The sequence below is a fragment of the Emys orbicularis genome, chromosome 3, assembly GCF_028017835.1.
Source record: "Emys orbicularis isolate rEmyOrb1 chromosome 3, rEmyOrb1.hap1, whole genome shotgun sequence".
Taxonomy (NCBI): Eukaryota; Metazoa; Chordata; order Testudines; family Emydidae; genus Emys; species Emys orbicularis.
Window position 1 is genome coordinate 132,383,010 of NC_088685.1, and position 19,784 is coordinate 132,402,793.

At 40.3% G+C, this 19,784-nt stretch overlaps 1 protein-coding gene across 1 annotated transcript in view; it reads left to right on the forward strand.

The window, feature by feature from the left end:
• FAM120B (family with sequence similarity 120 member B) overlaps positions 1-15,446 on the forward strand; it is an 82,183-nt gene extending 66,737 nt beyond the window's left edge. Inside the window, exons 7-10 of the mRNA XM_065401454.1 lie at positions 3,802-4,008; positions 6,501-6,609; positions 7,983-8,123; positions 15,379-15,446. Of these exons, the coding sequence (XP_065257526.1) occupies positions 3,802-4,008; positions 6,501-6,609; positions 7,983-8,123; positions 15,379-15,446 (525 nt within the window). The remainder of the gene's footprint in view (positions 1-3,801; positions 4,009-6,500; positions 6,610-7,982; positions 8,124-15,378) is intronic.
• Positions 15,447-19,784: the final 4,338 nt, after the last annotated feature.

Genomic DNA, 19,784 nt, shown 5'->3' on the forward strand with positions numbered 1-19,784 from the left:
AGTTATAGAAATGAGATGAAATTTAATAGTGCCAAGTGCAAGGTCATGCACTTAGGGACTAACAAGAAGAATTTTTCTTATAAACTGGGAACGTATCAGTTGGAAGTGACAGAAGAGGAGAAAGATCTAAGTGTGTTGGTTGATCACAAGATGTCTGTGAGCTGCCAATGTGATGTGGCCATGTAAAAGGCTTATGCAGTCTTAGGATGCATCAGCTGAGGTATTTCCAGTAGAGATACGGAAGTTTTATTACCATTATACAAGGCACTGGTGAGATCTCATTTGGAATACTGAGTGCAGTTATGGTCCACCCATGTTTAAGAAAGATTAATTCAAACTGGAACGGGAGAAGGGCTATGAGGATGATCAGAGGAATGGAGAACCTACCGTACGAGAGGAGACACAAGGAGCTTGGCTTGTTTCACCTAACAAAATGAAGGATGAGAAGAGAGATGATTGCTTTCTGTAAGTACATCACAGGGGAAAACACCAGGGAGGGAAAGGAGTTGTTTAAGTTAAGGACAGTGTAGGCGCAAGAAGAAATGGATACAAACTGGTCATCAGTAAGTTTAGACTTGAAATTAGATGAAGGTTTCTAGCCATCAGAGGAGTGAAGTTCTGGAACAGCCTTCCAAGGGGAGTAGTGGGGGCAAAAAACCTAACTTATTTTAAGACTAAGCTTGGTAAGTTTACGGAGGGGATGGTATGATGAGATTACCTACTGTGGCATATGGCCTATCGGTGTCTTAGCAAATCTATCCAATGGCCAGAGATGGGACACTAACTGGGGAGGGCTCTGAGTTTCCCAGGTGTCTGGCTGGTGGGTCCTGCCCACATGCTCAGGATCTAACTGATTGCCATATTTGGGGTCAAGAAGGAATTTTCCCCCAGGTCAGATTGGCAGAGGTCCTAGGGGTTTTTTGCCTTCCTCTGCAGCATAAGGCATTGGTCACTTGCTGATTTGAATGTGAATAAATGGTGGATTCTGTGTAATGTAAAGTTTCTAAATCATGATTTGATGACTTCAGTAACTCAGCCAGAGGTTATGGGTCTATTACAGGAGTGGGTAGGTGAGGTTCTGTGACCTGCAATGTACAGGAGGTCAGACTAGATGATCATGCTGGTCCCTTCTGACCTTAAAGTCCCTGAGTCTATCTACCCTAATCACTAGATTTAGATTATAAGCATTTTGGGGCAAGCACTGTCTTTTAGTTATCCACAATGGGATCCTGGTCCATGACTGAGGTAATACAAATAACTAATAGTAGTAATTATTATTAATAATTAATGATTCACTGCTTCTGGTGCAATAAATACATTATGAACATTTACTCAGTCTTCAGGTTAGTGAACTTCTCATTTTATTCTCCTCTCCATGTTTGTAAAACAGACAAAATAGGAGGGTTGGATTAGGAAGGGAAAAGATGAGTTCTCTGAGAGCAATGGATGTGAATGAATCACACCAGAAAAGCAATAAGTATGCTGCAGGTACCCCATTTTAGTTCAGAAAACGAACGAAGAAAATCTCAGACGTAAAATCCTCATACAATAAAAATCACATTTAATATAGGATACTTTCTTATTACTAAGATTGTAAACTGCTGGTTTATAGTGAGAACCATGGACAGGTATTGAAGGCTATTTTCATTGTGCTTTGTGAAAATTTTTGTGTTCTACAATTAAATTCCTGAACATTAGTACTGGGAAGTCTTCTAGGGAAGATGGCATTTCAGAATCTGTCTGAAATATACTGTATCTTTCTTTTTTTTTTTTTTTGCATTAATCTAAAATTAATAGAACAACTATGTAGGGCATGTGTCATTATAAATTTTGGTAATGTTATTGTAGTTGGTTGGAGTAAAGTGTATTACAATGTTAGCCTTTGGGATTCGGCTAATTTGGTTCAATATTTCCATTCTGTTTATAACTCGGGTTCTAGGAACTTGATTTATGCTCACACTTAGCCTACTGTAATACAAAATAATTGTAGTTAAGGGGCGTAAAAGCTTGTTGAAGGATGATAGAATTCTGGGAGGTTCCCCCAGCAGGAATTACGTTGACCCCAGAGGGAATCCTGAAGATTCCCATCAGTGTTTTTCCTCTGTCTATACTCCCTCTTACTAAATCTTATTTCATAATCACAAACCAAGCAGGTTTCATTTTGAAGATGACAAGGTGCATCTCATTAAGTACAATTATATATAATTCAAAAAAATTACAAGGAGCTATACTCATTTCCTTGGCATGTCACTGAGACAACTTTAGTTCTAAATGATCCAGGTTTGTATGGGTTTTTTTCCCCTTCATCTTGAATATGGTATTAGAATTGGGTAAACTTCTATTTCATCTAATTGAATTACACAACATCCTTCAGTTTAGTGAATAACAATAGGGATTACTTAGAAATTCTTCGCCCTAGGGAGCTAGATACATTATGTTCCTTATACTTTACTGTGTGTTGATCCTTTGGATGAGACCTTAAAATCTGAGGCCTGGTTTGCTCCAAGTGACCGGTAAAGAGTCTATGCCTCTTTGGTTTTGCTATGCTGTCCCTTGGTAAAAATCGAGTGCGGTTCAGTGTTCTGTATACTGTTATCTTCACTCTGTAGGTGCTTTTCAGAGGTGCTGTATATACATAGTTTCTGAATCTCTTTGGGATCCTTCAAGCTGTAAGCTGCTGATATTGTTAGTGATAATGGCTGAGATTCTATGTTGCACCTTAAGCAGAGAACTCACAGCCCTATGGAATAGAGGGTAGACAAAGGAGGCTTTAAGCCACCTTTCTGCCCTCCCTAATATGGGCTACTCTCAGAGCCAGTGCAGCCCCTGATGTAACTTATGCAGCCAGGGCACTTGCCTTAATTTATGGCAACCTCCATGGGCTGTTCTATCAAGGGTGGCATTGCCAAGCATGAAGCCCTCCTGCACCTGGCAGACTCCTGTGCCAGGGCCTGTGGAAGTGGCATTGCTCAGAAGGCAGCCTCGACCTGCCCATGCAATGCCTACATCAGGGGAATTGTCCCCTTGCTGGCTCCAGAGCTTTTATGGCTTTTGTACTCTGGCATGGCAGCCGGTTAAATCCCTTGCCTAGCTGCAAGGTTTTAGGTTCATTTTGTATTTTTTAGATGATGTCGCTACCATTCCAGTATTTCTTCTGAAGAAATCCACATTGAAGAGAAATTATTTGACCTTTGGACTGCTGGCAGAGGAAGTCTTACAGTGTTTAACATATTTCTACAATTTGAACACAATTAACCCTGCTCCTTCAAATCTTATAGCTTGTATGGTCTCCATCAAGTGTGGTAACATTTCTCATTTGACCCAGTTATGAAAAGTCTATGAATCAATTAATCATTTCAGTTAAAGTTTTAAATTACACCAAAAGAATCCCTATAGTGAACTGCTAATATTTAAGGAGTATTGTAGAGATTATAATTTACTTTACTCGTTTCTTTGGTCTTTCACTGAGCCAATTTTTAGTTTTAAGTATATCAATTTTTTAAACTTGAGTGCGTTATTGAACTCCTTATTTCTTGTAAACAAATTTCACAAATTCCTTTACTTCAATGAATTAAAACCGCAATATACAAATAAACTTGATGATGCTACAAAGCTCTTTTGCACCTGTGGGGGGTAGAGGACAGAAATATCAGAGTTCGCCAGGCCTAAAGCCAGCATCAAGAATCATTCTTATTGTTTGGTGCAGAGGTGGCCTGTGCTTGGTATAGTTTGTGTTATGGTGGAATCATCACTCAGAAGTTCACTTAGATCCTCTGGTGTCTGTGTTTTTAATTTCAACAGCTTGTCCAGGTTGATTCCAGAGCTGTACAGCTTGGTTCTCTCTTCATTCGTGGGCTTACAACTTTGATTATGGCCAATAGTGCCTGTGGCTTTCCAATGAATATGGATGATTTGATGCCCTGGAAGGTGTTTGATGGAAAACTTTTTCAAGAGAAATATCAGCAGTCACACAGAGGGTGTTCTTTGGAGGAGCTCTTGGAGGGCAATGTGAGTATATACACATCCCTTTCAAAAGTCACACATTCTTACTTGAAAAACTGTACCCATCAATATTTTTTATTTTAAAATGGAGGTTTTCATTGGTCTCATTTCAACCTTTTCCCCTCCCCACCCTTCCCTAGCTGACCTCCTCTGCCTGTGGCCCGCATACAAGTAAAATTAATGTTGAGGCTATTGGAGAGGTTAGTTTTACTTTTATTATAGTTTTTTGCTGCTTCAAAAACAATAAGGAAATACAAAATTGGTCATCTGCTTAAAAAATGAGAATTACAAAATGTGTTGCAGTTTCTGATATTAAAGTGTTTCTGAGAACTTCTGCCATAAACATTTCAGAGGAATTCATAAAGGTTCCTTAATAAAGATATTAGAGAAATTATTTTACTGCTTTTTCAGTTTGCTTACTTAGTACATTTGACAGCATTGTGTGTATAGTCAGTTTAACTGTTTTTCCTTTGTAGCCAATTAGGCCCCAATCCTGGAACTGATTATGTGGGTGGACCCCTCCTGTCTTAAGCATGATCCCATACAGGCGTAGGGATTTTACCAAGCTGAGTCAGTTGCAGGAGTGGTATACACAGCCTTATCCAAATCGGCCATTGAAGTCAATGAGAATCTTTCTTTTTATTTCAATGGGTTTTGGATTAGGCTGATAGTTTCTCCTGTTGTTTGCGTGCACCTTTCCCACAGCAACAGGGGAGATTAAAGAAATACATTTATATTTTCCTATTTAATTTAAAACCACAAGATTGGCAGGTCACAGACAGGTGGTGGACTAACTAACATATCTACAGTAGGTTTTTTTTTTTTTTAAAAAGACACCTTTTATTGTAGTCTAAACATTCCCTAGGCGAACAGTTCTGTTGTGGAAAAATAGTCAGTCTATACTCTTGAATATTTAGAGTAGTTTGAATATCTTTTTCTTTTTTTAGTTATGCTACATATATGGCAGAGAGAGCTCCCAGACTAATAAAATAGTTTTCCAACTTTTCAGTTTGAAAGGCAAGGATTCGGACGCATTCCCTAGAGATGCCAGTTTAGCTGTGGACATTGGCAACCCAACAAACTTATGTGATTGGTTGTTGCTGCTATTATAAAGTTATCTTTATAGATACAATTAGTACTTATTTCCTGGCACAACTTGACGTAGTGCTGGGAGCCAAGATCTTTCAGTATTTATTCTTAGCAGTCTTCCCATAAGCATCATAAATCTGATCTACTGAGAGCTACAGCATTGTATTCAGAAAATTACTCTATGGGTGATCTTCGGCTATTGAAAAGGTGAAAAAATTGCTCCTTTCTTCATAAGCACTTTCTGAGCTTCTTCTCCCAAAAATGCCTGGGGAGGATTTTAGCATTAATGGGATCTATCTATAGAAACTTGACAGAAAAATAAAGCTACAAATTGTGAACAAAATTGTATCGATAATCAGGTTTGTCAACGTAGAAACTTTGTTAGGAAAATTAACTGAAGCTTTGGGTGAGTTGAACTCCACCAGGAGCTAGTTAAACCTCTCTAGTTAGTCAGTGACCATCTTGTCAACCTTTCAATCTTATCAAGTAGCCATTTGGGTCTCCTCTTAGTTACTGAAGGAATTGTTGTCCCAATGAAAATCAGTTTGGGTTTGTGAGAATCAGCAGACTAGCTTGTAGGCAGAGAATCCCCACCCTTGCACTCTCTCCTAACCACTACCACCATTCCAAAAATTAAAAAAAAATGGGTAAGTTATTAGGACCTGATCATGTCAAGGTAATTAGTGTTTGAAAAATCCCATTTGAATCAGTGGAAGTTCAGGAAATGCAGCACCTTGCTATATTGGGACCTTAGTTAAATGACTTCTATTTGACCTCTGGACAACTGGACTTTTCCATCAAAACAGGATTCCATAGGATCAAAACAAATCAAGTCTTTTGACTTATATTTCTCCTTTTATCTTTAGTCTAGGTTATATTCTATCAATCAACAAATATCTAAAATATGGCTGAAGTTATTCTGCCAAGTGTTTCTTGGGGTATATGAAGTAAAATGCACAGACTTGATTCTCACTGATTCAGTTTCCATCACTGTAATAAACACAGGCATCTATGCATCAGTCCTTATCAAGTTGCCTTAGCCATCGTTGCCTAAGATAATGGTTAGGTAGGTCTAGTCAGGTCTGTCTGCAGAGGCAAGACAGTGTAATAGAAAGCAAGGGATGCAAAGCAATTTACAGAGATGAGTGGAGCAAGAAAAGCAAACTTTATTAAGAAAAGGGAGGAAACAAATACCTCCTTCCTCTTCCTCCCCCTCCCCCTCCCCCCAAGAATCCTCTTTCATTATGGAATATTTTTAGCTTTGGTTTGTGAAGAAGACAAACCAAAAGATACTATGAGGCAGGACTAGCCAAATTCTTTTGATTGCTGTTTAGGTGTTATAGTGGTGCTACTCTTGAAAAGAGAAAAAGAACCTACCACAGTCATTGATTTAAGCCCACTGTCTGCAGGGATCTTTGCACACGCAGTTCCAGAATCTGAAGTCATTCATTTGCAAGGCTTGTGTGGTAAAGAAAAGAACAATTCAGAGCAGACGGCGAGGGAATGGATTTATCACAGGTTGGCATCATGTTAATTTTACCAGTAACGCCGCTATATTGATGATATCTATTACCTTTCAACAATTCCCCCAGGCAATTTGTCAATTAAGTAAATCCTGGGAGAACTTGCTGACACTAACTGAAGGAAGAATTTGAGTCAAAGCTTCCTGATTTTAGAAAATTTCATGATTTCCCAAACTTAGGTGAAATAATATTTCCATCCAGTTACACAGCTAATAAAATGTATGTATGCAGTAAATACAATAATGATTACTGTCAGAATAATGACTGTTCTTGTACTTACTGACTAAAGCTATTTTGGTTCTGTAGCAATTAGATGACTCAGGATTTCCCATTCTGCTTTCAGGAAGTGTTCTTCAGGATTAACAGCATTGAAGAGTTTTGAACACACATTTATATTTTTTCACAGCTCAGTCTGTGAATGCTGATGCTTCAAAATACTTTGTAATTATTCTCAATTTAAAGCTTGAGTCAGCATCAGTTCTAATGACAATTGATGCATTTTAAAATACTGTTACTGCACAATTACTTATCCTTTGTGCCTATTTGTTGATGAAATGCAGATAATGGAAATGGGCATGGTTCTCTTGATTTTATATGTTATCCACACAACAAGAGGAAAGATTTAATCAAGTCTCAGGCTTTTGATCATATTTATACACAAATGTAAGAAGAATCCTTTCTTTTCCTCCCCGCCCTTTGTTTTGTGTTGTTTATGTAAGTGGATGGAAGCTTCTTGATAACCTTGATAAGTGTATGGAGTCTTAAGATATATGTCAAGTCCTCTGTACTGGGTGCTTTGGGTTTTTTATCGGTACATCTCTTTTTTCCATTGCCACATTGTTTGGCATTTGGGGGTACATGCTTTTCGAAGACCTGATACTGGATATGCAAAAAAGGATGCATGAAAATGGATTAAGGTGTCCCTATAAGATCCTCTCATCAATGGCGCATCAAACCACATTAGCATCTACCATGACTTGTGGATTCATGTTTAACTGTTTCCAATATGATTTAAAGGCTCCAATGTGGACAAAGATTTTTTTTAGACATAGCTGTGTTAACCAAAACTGTGCTATTGACTACCACCATAGTAGATTTTCAGCATGGTTTCTAAACACTCTTGTACTGTTTGTAACTATGATGAGTGTGGATAGAAATTGAGCTATGAGCACATGAACAGAACCGTAGTTAATTATGTCAACTGTGAGAGGGAGGGTGCTAACTAGTTCGGAGAAATTAAAATCACACATGAATATTGTGGCACTTCTCTTATAAAATGTTATTTCCAAAAAATGCAGAATATGATTTATCTTTTGTTCATAGAATTGTGTATATAATCAATATCAACTGATAAATATTGTTCCTTAGAAATGCAAGAAGGAGGAAGGGAATGTAGCTTCCAGCAAGCACACACAACTTCTTTTGTTCCAACGTATCATAGTCAGAACAGAGGATTCCAGTGGAGAGGCCCTCAACCTTACTTTTATGGGTCTGAGGCCCAACCTTCAGGTAAAAAATCAATATAAAAATAAATAGAATTGGCACTGCCAAAGGTATATGACTGTGTCTGTGCCTAAACTTACATCATGTATTTGTACATTATGGTTATGATCCTGTACCCATAGTAATAAATGGCAAAACTCCGTTGCATCAATGAGATTTGTGTATTAGTATTAGCTGAAGCTAAACCTACAAGTTACATATAGAATTTTGTTATGACCCAGTGTTTTCACTCTTTGTAACTTTTGGAAAAGTTCTTCTGTGGGCTGAAAATTCTCATGTTTGGTCTCAGTTGAATTGTTTTAGAAAGTTTTAGTAATTTTCAATTACCACAATAGCATAGAAGTGTCTAGCTAGTGCCTTTGTTTCAGATCCTAACTCATACCACAATCGAGAAAAGCCCTTGAGCACATGCTTAATGTTAAGATTTAAAGGCAAGCTGTGCTCTTTCTTGGTAAGAGTTGACCATAAATCACTTACCAGCAACACTTGTTGGTTGAACACCAGAGGCATTTAAAAGAAGCTAAGGTCAATGCCCCTGGTAGGAAACAGGTTGGGGTGACATTACAAAAAGGAGGGAAAATGTTGTCAGGGTCAGGATAAATAATGTGATACCTATTATTAAACCCACAAATAAAATGACAGGTTTCAGAGTAGCAGCCGTGTTAGTTTGTATCTGCAAAAAGAACAGGAGTACTTGTGGCACCTTAGAGACTAAAATTTATTTGAGCATAAGCTTTCGTGGGCTACATCCGATGAAGTGGGCTGTAGCCCACAAAAGCTTATGCTCAAATAAATTTACAAATAAAATGGTTTGGCATGGCCTGTGTGGATGAGGCCAAAACATACGACCTTGCTGAGTAATTTGGTTATAAACAGAATCAAAACTGACCCTCTGTCTTAATGATTCTGTTCTAGGAAGCATGTAATTCAGGGTCCAGCCACACAGGGATCTTATTACAAAATGCATTCCATAATAACAGCACTGGGTCATGTAAAAACATGATGCAGTAGCGTTATTAAAACCCAGTTTGGCCTTTTCTACAGAGGTGAAACCAAACCATGTTATAACACTCTCAGGAGACTATTATAACATGATTCTCCAATGTGATCAAATTTCCTATGTATATGTAAAATAGGTTTACTAGAGAAATGAGTGAGGGGTCCTGTGGAAAAAATAGTATGAGATTATGTAAATAAAGACTCAAAATGCATGTTCAAAAGTGGGGGGTGGGAGCAGAATTAAGGTTGCTTGTTTCCTAACTTTTCAGTTTCCAACTTGATAATGTTCTTTTTTAGCAGTGTGTGTGTGTGTGTGTGTAATGTCATAGTTTTAAAAAAAAACTGCAAACAACAAAAAATCCATCATGTGGCAACATATAGACACCCTCATGGGTCATCAGCAGAGTTGGAACCTTTAGTTCCACCACTCACACCTCTGCCTCTTGAGCTAATGGCATATCTGATAGGACGAATCATAGAATATCAGGGTTGGAAGGGACCTCAGGAGGTCATCTAGTCCAACCCCCTGCTCAAAGCAGGACCAATCCCCACCTAAATCATCCCAGCCAGGGCTTTGTCAAGCCTGACCTTAAAAACCTCTAAGGAAGGAGATTCCACCACCTCCCTAGGTAACCCATTCCAGTGCTTCACCACCCTCCTAGTGAAAAAGTTTTTCCTAATATCCAACCTAAACCTCCCCCACTGCAACTTGAGACCATTACTCCTTTTTCTGTCATCTTGTACCACTGAGAACAGTCTAGATCCATCCTCCTTGGAATCCCCTTTCAGGTAGTTGAAAGCAGCTATCAAATCCCCCCTCATTCTTCTCTTCTGCAGACTAAATAATCCAAGTTCCCTCAGCCTCTCCTCATAAATCATGTGCTCCAGCCCCCTAATCATTTTTGTTGCCCTCCGCTGGATTCTTTCCAATTTTTCCACATCCTTCTTGTAGTGAGGGGCCCAAAACTGGACACAGTACTCCAGATGAGGCCTCACCAATGCTGAATAGAAAGGAATGATCACGTCCCTCAATCTGCTGGCAATGCTCCTACTTATACAGCCCAAAATGCCATTAGCTTTCTTGGCAACCCTTGGGGCACTTCGCTTGATACCGGCTGCCAACTAGACATCGAGCTGTTGATCACTACCCATTGAGCCCGACAATCTAGCCAGCTTTCTATCCACCTTAGAGTCCATTCATCCAATCCATACTTTTTTAACTTCCTGGCAAGAATACTGTGGGAGACCGTATCAAAAGCTTTGCTAAAGTCAAGGTATATCACGTCCACTGCTTTCCCCATATCCACAGAGCCAGGTTTCTCATCATAGAAGGCAATTAGGTTACTCAGGCATGATTTGTCCTTGGTGAATCCATGCTGACTGTTTCTGATCACTTTCCTCTCCTCTAAGTGCTTCAGAATTGATTCCTTGAGGACCTGCTCCATGATTTTTCCAGGGACTGAGGTGAGGCTGACTGGTCTGCAGTTCCCCGGATCCTCCTCCTTCCCTTTTTTAAAGAGCAGGTTGTCATCCTCTGTGTGGAACAGCACTAGGGGGATGAGATATACATTTTGCCAGTGGGTTTCACAGATATTTGCTGACAGCAGAGAAATGGTGAGACTCAAGAATGCTGGGTGCCATTCCAGGCTCTGGAGGGAGGGGAGATTGCTCCTGTTCCTCCCCATCCAGGCTTCTTGTCCCATTCTCCTTACCTACCCAGTCCCAGTCCTCGGGCTTCTTTTCCCTGTCTTTTTGCCTAGCCAGTTCGAGTCTTCCTCTCCAAACTCACTGTCTGAGTCCGAATCTCCCTCTCACTTCCAGTCTTTCCTCCTCCCCACACCCAGTCCTAGTCTCCTTGCCCAATCAATCCCAGTCTCCCTTCCCCTGATATTCCTAGCCTTTCCTCACAGCCTTCTAGCTAAGACAATCACAGTTCTCACCCTTTCATGCCCCCCAAATCCCAGGCTCACCAGACTCCTTATCTCAATCTACTCCTGTCCATCCCTCCGTCTGACTTTTGTCTACTCAGAGTTTGAATAATCATCTGCATTCCCTCTCCACGCTGTCTGGGTGGCAACAGGAGAGACAGACTCCCTACTCTCAGTCTAGTGCCCCACTCCTGGCCCAGGGCAGCTATTACAGGGAAAGTCGAGCTTTGCCCCTGCAGTCCTAGGCTGGAGGAAGCATGCTCAGTTGCTCTGTGGGGATGGCGCATGCACAGTTTGGTCAACCTTAATTCAGCTCCCTTGTGTGTATGTATTATAGTACAGTCTTTAATTACATAATCACATTAGAAATTGGAGATGGAGGAAGTAGCTTTTTCCATACAGCCCTTGTGCATGGAACACCCATTTTTAGCTAATACACTATTATTGTCTCTTCATTCAAATGCTCCTGAAGACCCATTTCTGCCTACAATAAGTCAATAAAGTTATTAAGCATAGCATAGAAGTGCCTCATAGTCTTTAATCTCAAAACACCCCTGTATTATCCCACCTGTAAAATGAACTAAGGCACAGAGAGACTAAGTGGCTTGTCCAAGGTCACACAGAGAGTCTGTAATGGAGCATGGATTTGAACCCAGGTCTCCCAAAGGCACAGGCTAGCACCCAAACCACAGCACCATCTTTCCTCTATATAATACCTATTGAATCCATTCAGTCTCTCTTCCTACAGGTAGGGGTTTTCCCTGCAGTACCTGTTCTATTGCAGGGGTCGGCAACCTTCCAGAAGTGGTGTGCCAAGTCTTCATTTATTCACTCTAATTTAAGGTTTTGCGTGCCAGTAATACATTTTAACCTTTTTAGAAGGTCTCGTTCTATAAGTCTATAATATATAACTGAACTACTGTTGTATGTAAAGTAAATAAGGTTTTTAAAATGTTTAAGAAGCTTCCTTTAAAATTAAATTAAAATGCAGAGCCCTCTGGACCGGTGACCAGGACCCGGGCAGTGTGAGTGCCACTGAAAATCAGCTCGCGTACTGCCTTCGGCACCCGTGCCATAGGTTGCCTACCCCTGTTCTATTGTATTGTCCAGTCTAGTTTTAGATCCCATATTTGCAGATTTGTGTTGGCCATACAGTTATACAATAAGTATAATTCAGGTGCTAAAATTGCAGCTCACAGGATATGTCTATACATCAATTAAACATCCGCAGCTGGCCTGTGCCAGCTGACTCAGGCTCACAGGGCTCGGTCTCCAGGGATGTTTCATTGCTGTGTAGACTTCTGTGCCTGCGCTGGAGCCTGAGCTCTGGAACCCTCCCACCTCAAAGGGTCCTAGAGCATGGGCTCCAGTCTGAGCCCAAAGGCTACACAGCAATGAAACAGCCCCGCAGCCTGAGCCCCATGAGCCATAGGTACCGACTTCTGCTGGCGTTGGTGGGTGCTTGACCCCCCTCTGTCCCCGGTGTCGCCCCGACTCCACCCCTGCCCCGCCCCCATTCCAACCCCTTCCCCAAAGTCCCCGCCCCAACTCTGCCACCTCCTTGCCCCTATTCCAACCCCTTCCTCAAATCCCCACCCCAGCCCCGCCTCCTCCCATGAGCACGCCACGTTCCCGCTCCTCCCCCCTCCCTCCCAGAGCTTGTTACGCCACGAAACAGCTGTTTTGCGGCGGCAAGCACTGGGAGGTAGGCGGGGACGCGGCGCACTCAGGGGAGGAGGCAGAGGCAGGGAGGGGAGCTTGGCTGCCGGTGGGTGCAGAGCACCCACTAATTTTTCCCCGTGGGTGCTCCAGCCCCAGAGCACCCACGGAGTGGGCGCCTATGTCACAAGCCCGAGTCAGCGGGCACGGGCCAGCAGCTGGTGTCTAATTGCTGTGTAGACATACCCATAGAGTCCTGAACTGAAGGTAGCTAACTGCCCTCCTCTTTAATTTAGAGATGTAGCTAACGGAGACTATGGGTCCCAGCAAGCAATGCACCATCCTGATCTCAGGGCAATCATTCAGTTTAAGAGAGAATGTTGCATGATGGTAGTAATAGTCTCAGTGGATCACACCTCCATACTAAAGTCAGCCACAGGCTACTCTGTTTTTCACATATTTAGTGTGAACTGCAGGCTCCCAAGGTGTACACAAAGCAGTATTTAGTTGAACAAATCTTGGGCACCCTAGATATGGTCTCCATCTACTCTGGGTTGGGAATTGTGCTACCTGTATTGTTTTGTTGTTGTTGAGTTTACTGTTTAAAAACACACAGTTTAAAACTGAAGCTGTTGCTAAATTTGCTTTAAAGATAGTTTGACCCCATTCAACTAAGTTAGCCTAAACCAGTTTTAAACTATGTATAAAACCAGTTTAGGTACCAGAGTTTCTAGCTTCATGTAGACAGAGCCACATGGCATATTTCCAAACAAAACTTCATTAATTGTTAACATTGCAAATGTGATTCAAAACAGGACACACTGTACCTTTCCACACATCACTAAAAATAAACAAAACACTGAGAACTATAGAAATCACAAGCGAAGGATACATGAACAATTCTGTCACTAACCTCAGTACTCTTACTAATAAACAGAAAAATTCTCATTGATCAGCATGCAAACCACTATTCAAACAACCTTAATTCTATCCCTGTGCAAAACACAATTAACAAAATCTAAATCAAACTTATCTGTCCATTACTCAACTCTTTGGTAACAGCATATACAATCTTCAGTAGCTTCCTTTTATTCATACAAGGGTTATACACAGTCTGACCTTTTATGCATTCACTACAGTTTTCTGTCTTATTTGTGTCTGGCCCTGACTATACAATTTTATTATGTATAGTGACTCTTGCACTGGTATTGGGAAGCTTGTCTAAAGAAATAGAAAAGGCCATTGCCTCAGTGAGCCAAAGATGTGGGAAAGGGAATTGAGAGTAGAGCTGGGCAACGTTTTTCACCTCAATAGTTTATTCACTGAAAAATGCAGTTTCAGGTCAACCAAAGGAATTCTTTGCAAATTTGTGTCAAGTTTGTCAAATAGTTTTGACCTAACCAAAAACATCAAAACTTTTTGTTAATGTTGAAAAATTTTGCTGTGACTGTCAGACGTTTTGACAAAAGCAAGCCAAGGATCACAAAATGAGGAAGTGCCCACTTCCCTCATAAGCTTTAGCCCAGTGGTTATTAACCAGCACTCACCTGGGATGTGGGAGACCCAGGTACAGTTCCCCCCTTTGCCTGCTGTGGAGAAGGAATTTGAACTTGGGTCTTTCCTCATTGTAGGAGAGTGTGCTAGCCACTGGGCTATGGGATATTCTGGCATGGAACTTTCTCATTCTCTTGAAGCTGTTCCACTTTTTATAAATAATTAAGTAGTCTTTGGAGCAGGGACTTGAACTTGGGTCTGCCACATCCTAGGTGAATGACTGAATTGCCACTATGAACGGCAGTGGATCGTCATTGGGCCAGGGAAAGAGAGTGAGAATGAGTCTATAGCCTGGTAGTTAAGACACTCACCTGTGCAAACTCAACAAATCACATTCCAGAACATGCAACAGCTGTACTGCAGGTCCTTAGTTTATAGCATGATTTTGTAAAATGTTTTATGACATAGTTAAATCTTGTCAACACTAGCCAAGGCTACCACCATGGTAATGTCTTGCTCACAAGAATTGTTTAAACATTCTTCCAGCTAACACAGTTTGAACTATAGTGGCAACGAGATCTGATTGTACTTCGTTACTGAAGTAAGGGCTGGTCTTCACACAGTTTTTATACTGTTTTGCCTACAGAAGCCTATATAGTTTAAATAGTACAATCCCCTACAGTGGGTGCAGTTGTACTGATATAAAGGTGCTTATTATGTCAGTATTACTCACATTTAGGATGAAATTGAGATGTAGATTAAAGGAATACAAAAACTGTAGATAAGTCCTAAGTATCACATTGTCCTTTCCTTAACTGGTACAACCTAGTCTGCGGACCATACTGTATGTCCATCTACAGTTCCAAGTAATTGGCTGTATTAGTATTAAAAGTGAAGATTTATGCAGATAGCTGGTATAGTGTCTTTAAGAAGAGCAAGTCCACCATTAACTTTAGCCACCTAAATTTAAAAAATGTTGGCTTTCATTGAATACCAACTGAATTATTTTGAAATGGATGTAGAATAAGAAATAGTGAGGGGTTGTGGCAGCAACAGAGGGGAAAATGTTCTTTTTTCAAAATACACCTCAATGGGTTGTTTCTTAAATACTATCATCAGTAAGTTATTTTCCTGCTTGAATGTTAAGAGGAAAATATTTTATTTCCCCTTCCACACTCCAGGTAGAGGACATCGAGGCCAGAGGAGACATCGAGGCCAGAGGAGAAGGTTCCAGCTTGCTCCCCGGTAAATAATAGAACTACAATGATTGCAGAAGGTCTACAATGAGTTTGAATGAGAGGATAATATTCCTCCCACAGATAGCATCTTTATCTACAAAAGCCAGGATTCAAGGGGCTTTACAGAGTGGCTGAGCACCTGCAGCTTCCAATGATTTCACCCAAGCTGTGGGTGCTCAGCCCATTATGTCCTTTCCACACTAAGATTGAGCTAACTTTATTTGGAGAATGGTTTCACTAACTACTGTAAAATCAGTGTTGGGGGACCTGGTTACTGCTTGGCACTATCCAATTATGGTTAAAAAAACACACAATCCCATTTACACAGGAAAGTCCAAATCAAGTTTTAACAGTGCTAGAGCACTCATATAATGTAAGTAGATCTTCCCAATATAGTTTTACATTGCAGACGAGAACGTAGTGTGCCCATTAAGAACAGTGTACAGTACACATGCTGTGTCAGTTCTTGAATTAGGAGGCTACTGTTGGTTATGCCATACTCTTCTTACTGTAGCCTGCTGAAAAAGTTGGAACATGACATCACTTTTTTTAAACTTCACTTACCAGTGAAACACTGGTACTTACTTCCCTGCTGGAATGCATTGCTGACTTATAAGTGCCAATAGCACTTCATTGCCGCTTAGGAGGACAACTCCTCTTTACATCCAGGCTATTTCTAAATCTTATCATGTCTGCTTCCTAAGTATTTCTGAGATCATCCTTTTCTTTCTGTCTAGACAACTAAAACTCTCATCCAGGCCCTTATTAACTTCAGAATTAGAGTTCTTTGAGTGATGGTACCTCTATTGTATTCCACTGTAGGGTTACACATATGCACCATGTGCACAGAGCCAGAGAATTTGAAAGTAGTGTCTGTTGGTCTGGGCTTGCGCCCTGGTTCACCTCTTGCCTCCATCCGAGGGGATAGAGGGTAGGGTGGACCAACCATCTCTCCATTTCCTTCTCACAACCACATGGTCCCGGTCAGAACCTCCAGTGTCCGTAGCTTTGGCTTCGTCCTCCATAATAAGAAGTAGATTTAGCTTTGTAAATAGTTTTAACGGGTTTTTATAGTTTAGCGTTTTATAGATCTCTTAGTGTTTAGATGTAGTCTCTTTAGAGTACAAGGGGTGGGGAGGTTTCCCTATTCGGGTACTGGACCATGCCCAGGAATCCAGACTTCAAATCCTGCGCTTCCTGCCTGTGATCCTTCTCGGTGAGTAATGACCACCAGCGCGGCCTCTACTGCCTTGGGGAATCCCACATTGCAGCAAGGTGCAGTATCTGCCTATCGTTCCCCAGCCATACCCGAGAAGGACGGAACTTCGTCTCTGCAAATGCAGATATATTTCATTTTATTTTACAGCACAGTTTCAGTGATGGAAATGTAAGCCATGCATGCTCAGTGTGGAACTCTGTCCCCCTTGGGTGGTGGCCCTGCGCAACTACATGCAGGGCGCCAAATCATCACATTAGACAGCACCAAATCCCCATTTTTTGTTTTTTGCTTGACAAGTTTGTTTGTTGTTTTTGTTTTGATTTTTTGCTTGTGTCTTTGGAGCAGGGAGGGAGGACCAAAAGCATTTTCCATCCTAGGTGACAAAACACATAGGACTGGCTCTGGCTAAGACAGCTGAGGTTTTTTTAGACCAGGCAGTAGAGGCTGATGCATGAAGATCCAGAGGCCCACCCAAGGACATCAGTGTTACGTAAATATTTCTTTTAACAACCAAATGAATTAATTTTGGATAGAGCAATTACAGTCATTACTAAATAAATATATAATGACGGAGCACATAACAGTGTTACCAACACCATAAGGTTGTATACTGGTTAACTGATATTGTAAGTACTATCCTGAAGCTTTTTTTTTTTTTAATTTATGGAAGAAAATGTTTGTTTTGGAATTCACATAAACATATTTTCTTAAATTTTCCACTTGCCTACCCAGTCCATGTAAAACAGTCGGGGGTACTTTACTTAATTGCTGCCTTCAGGGAAAAACATTAGATAGTAACCATAAAAATTCTTCATTAAAAAATGAAGCATACAAATTGTATCCAGAAGCAAAAATGCCTTAAGTGTCAACAACACTGTGGTCATATAGAAAATGGGTGAAGAGTTAAAAACTGGTTATCTCATTGATGGTCTGTAGCCCAATAACTTATCTGAAAATTGTCTTCATCCATGTCATCTTCAACTGCTTGATATTTTCCTTAGCTTTCTCATAATCTTTGGATTAAATTGGCTCAAGAGGATGTTTATTAAACTAACTGATAATCATTCTTTTCCATTTATATATTTTGGAGCCACTCTGTCTTTATTTTTGTATTGGAACATTTTCAGTACACTAAGATGTATAGTAATCTCCCTTTGCGTTAATGAAGAGGCTGTTGCAGTTACTTGGATATTCCTTGATGATCCATATCACAAATTTTGTTGAGAAGTTTTCCATCCATCAAGCAAAGGAGTTCCCTTCCTATGTTTTAGGTCTTATAAGAATTAATAATTTAGTCACTGACCTTATTAAACACAGCAGTCCTTGACCTGACCCTTGATAAACAGCCATTGATTCGGAGACCAAGAATGCATAGCTCAAGGTTCTGTCCTGTTTTCAATCCCTATCTAGCATTGAAATAAGAACAATATTTTTTCCAAATTGTTTATCACTGGTATCTTCCCAAATTCTATGAAGCAGCATGAAAATATCTTGCTTACAGTTCTGACAGTTTTGTATTTTTGTCATATGTATATTTAGCTACTGCCACAGCTTCCATGTATTATTTTAGGCCCCAATCCAGAAGTAGACTTTGCAGGGTCAGACTTCCACTGAAGTCAGTGGGATACCCCATGGGCAGACCTTTGCACCTGCACGGAGTCAATTGCAAGACCAGGGTCTTAATGTCAATCATTTGTATGGAAAGCTCTGGACCCAGATTATTTTCTCTTTAATTTCTGTTAGCTTTTTACGTATCTTGTTCTTATCTCCTTTGATGCCAGTATTTTCTTACTATCATCATCAACACTACTTTTACTAGCAAAGCCACTGCATCTGATATATGTTTCTTGTTTTAAGTATAGTTTTGCAGATAGTTTTTATATCCAGGATCTGTTTTGCAGATGATGATAAAAATAAATGTTTAGTTAACCTAAGCTCCCAAAGCAGGGACCAGATTCTATAGTATTTACTCTGGCGCTGAAGCCAAGAGAAGTTTTGCCTGGGTAAGGATTGGATGACAGATAGTTAACTGGATTAATGATACATCAATTTTTAAGGCCAGAAGTGACCATTATGATCATTTAGTCTAACCCCTTCATAACATAGACCATCAAATTTCATTCTGCATTAAAAGCATAATTTCTGGCTGAGATAGGGCATTTTATTTTATTTTTTAAAATGATGTCCAGTCTTGATTTAAAGACCTCAAGAGATGAAGAATTCACCATGTTCCTAGGTAAATTGCTCTACTGATTAATTATCCTCATTGTTGAAAATGTGTGCTTTTTTCCCAGTCTGAATTTGTCTAGTTTCAGCTAGAACTTGTTAAACCTTTTTCTGCTAGAATAAAGAGCCCCCTACTATCAGTAATCTCTCCATGTATTTACTTATAAACTGTGATCAAGTTACCTCTTCATCTTTTTGCTAAGCTAAATAAAGCTAACGATCCTGTTGATATTCTTAATATCATCATACCTTTATTCATCTAATCCCTGAGGAAATACAGTTTCTCCTTTAAGCAGTAATGGTATAGCCATAGAATCATGGAAATGTAGGTCTGGAAGGAACCTCAAGAGGTCATCTAGTCAATCCTCCTGAAGCTGAGGCAGGATCAAGTATACCTAGACCATCCCTGTCAGGTGTTTGTCTAACCTGTTCTTAAAAACCTCCAATGATGGGGATTTCACAGCCTGCCTCGGTAAACTATTCCAGTATTTAACTATCCTTATCATTAGAAAGGTTTTCGTAATAGCTAACCTAAATCTCCCTTGCTGCAGATTAAGCCCATTACTTCTTGTTTTACCTTCAGTGAACGTGGAGAACAATTGATCACCATCCTCTTTATAACAGCCCTTAACATATTTGAAGACTGTTATCAGGTCCCTGCTCTGTCGTCTTTTCTCAAGATTAAACATACCCAGTTTTTTTATGCCTCATAGCTCAGGTTTTCTAAATCTTTTATCATTTTGTTGCTCTCCTCTGGACATACTTCCTAAAGTGCAGCACCTGAAACTGGACAAAGAACTCCATCTGAGGCCTCCCCAGTACCGAGAGGAGGAGAATTACCTCCTTTGTCTTACATGCGACACTCCTATTAATGCATTCCAGAATGATACTAACCTTTTCCACA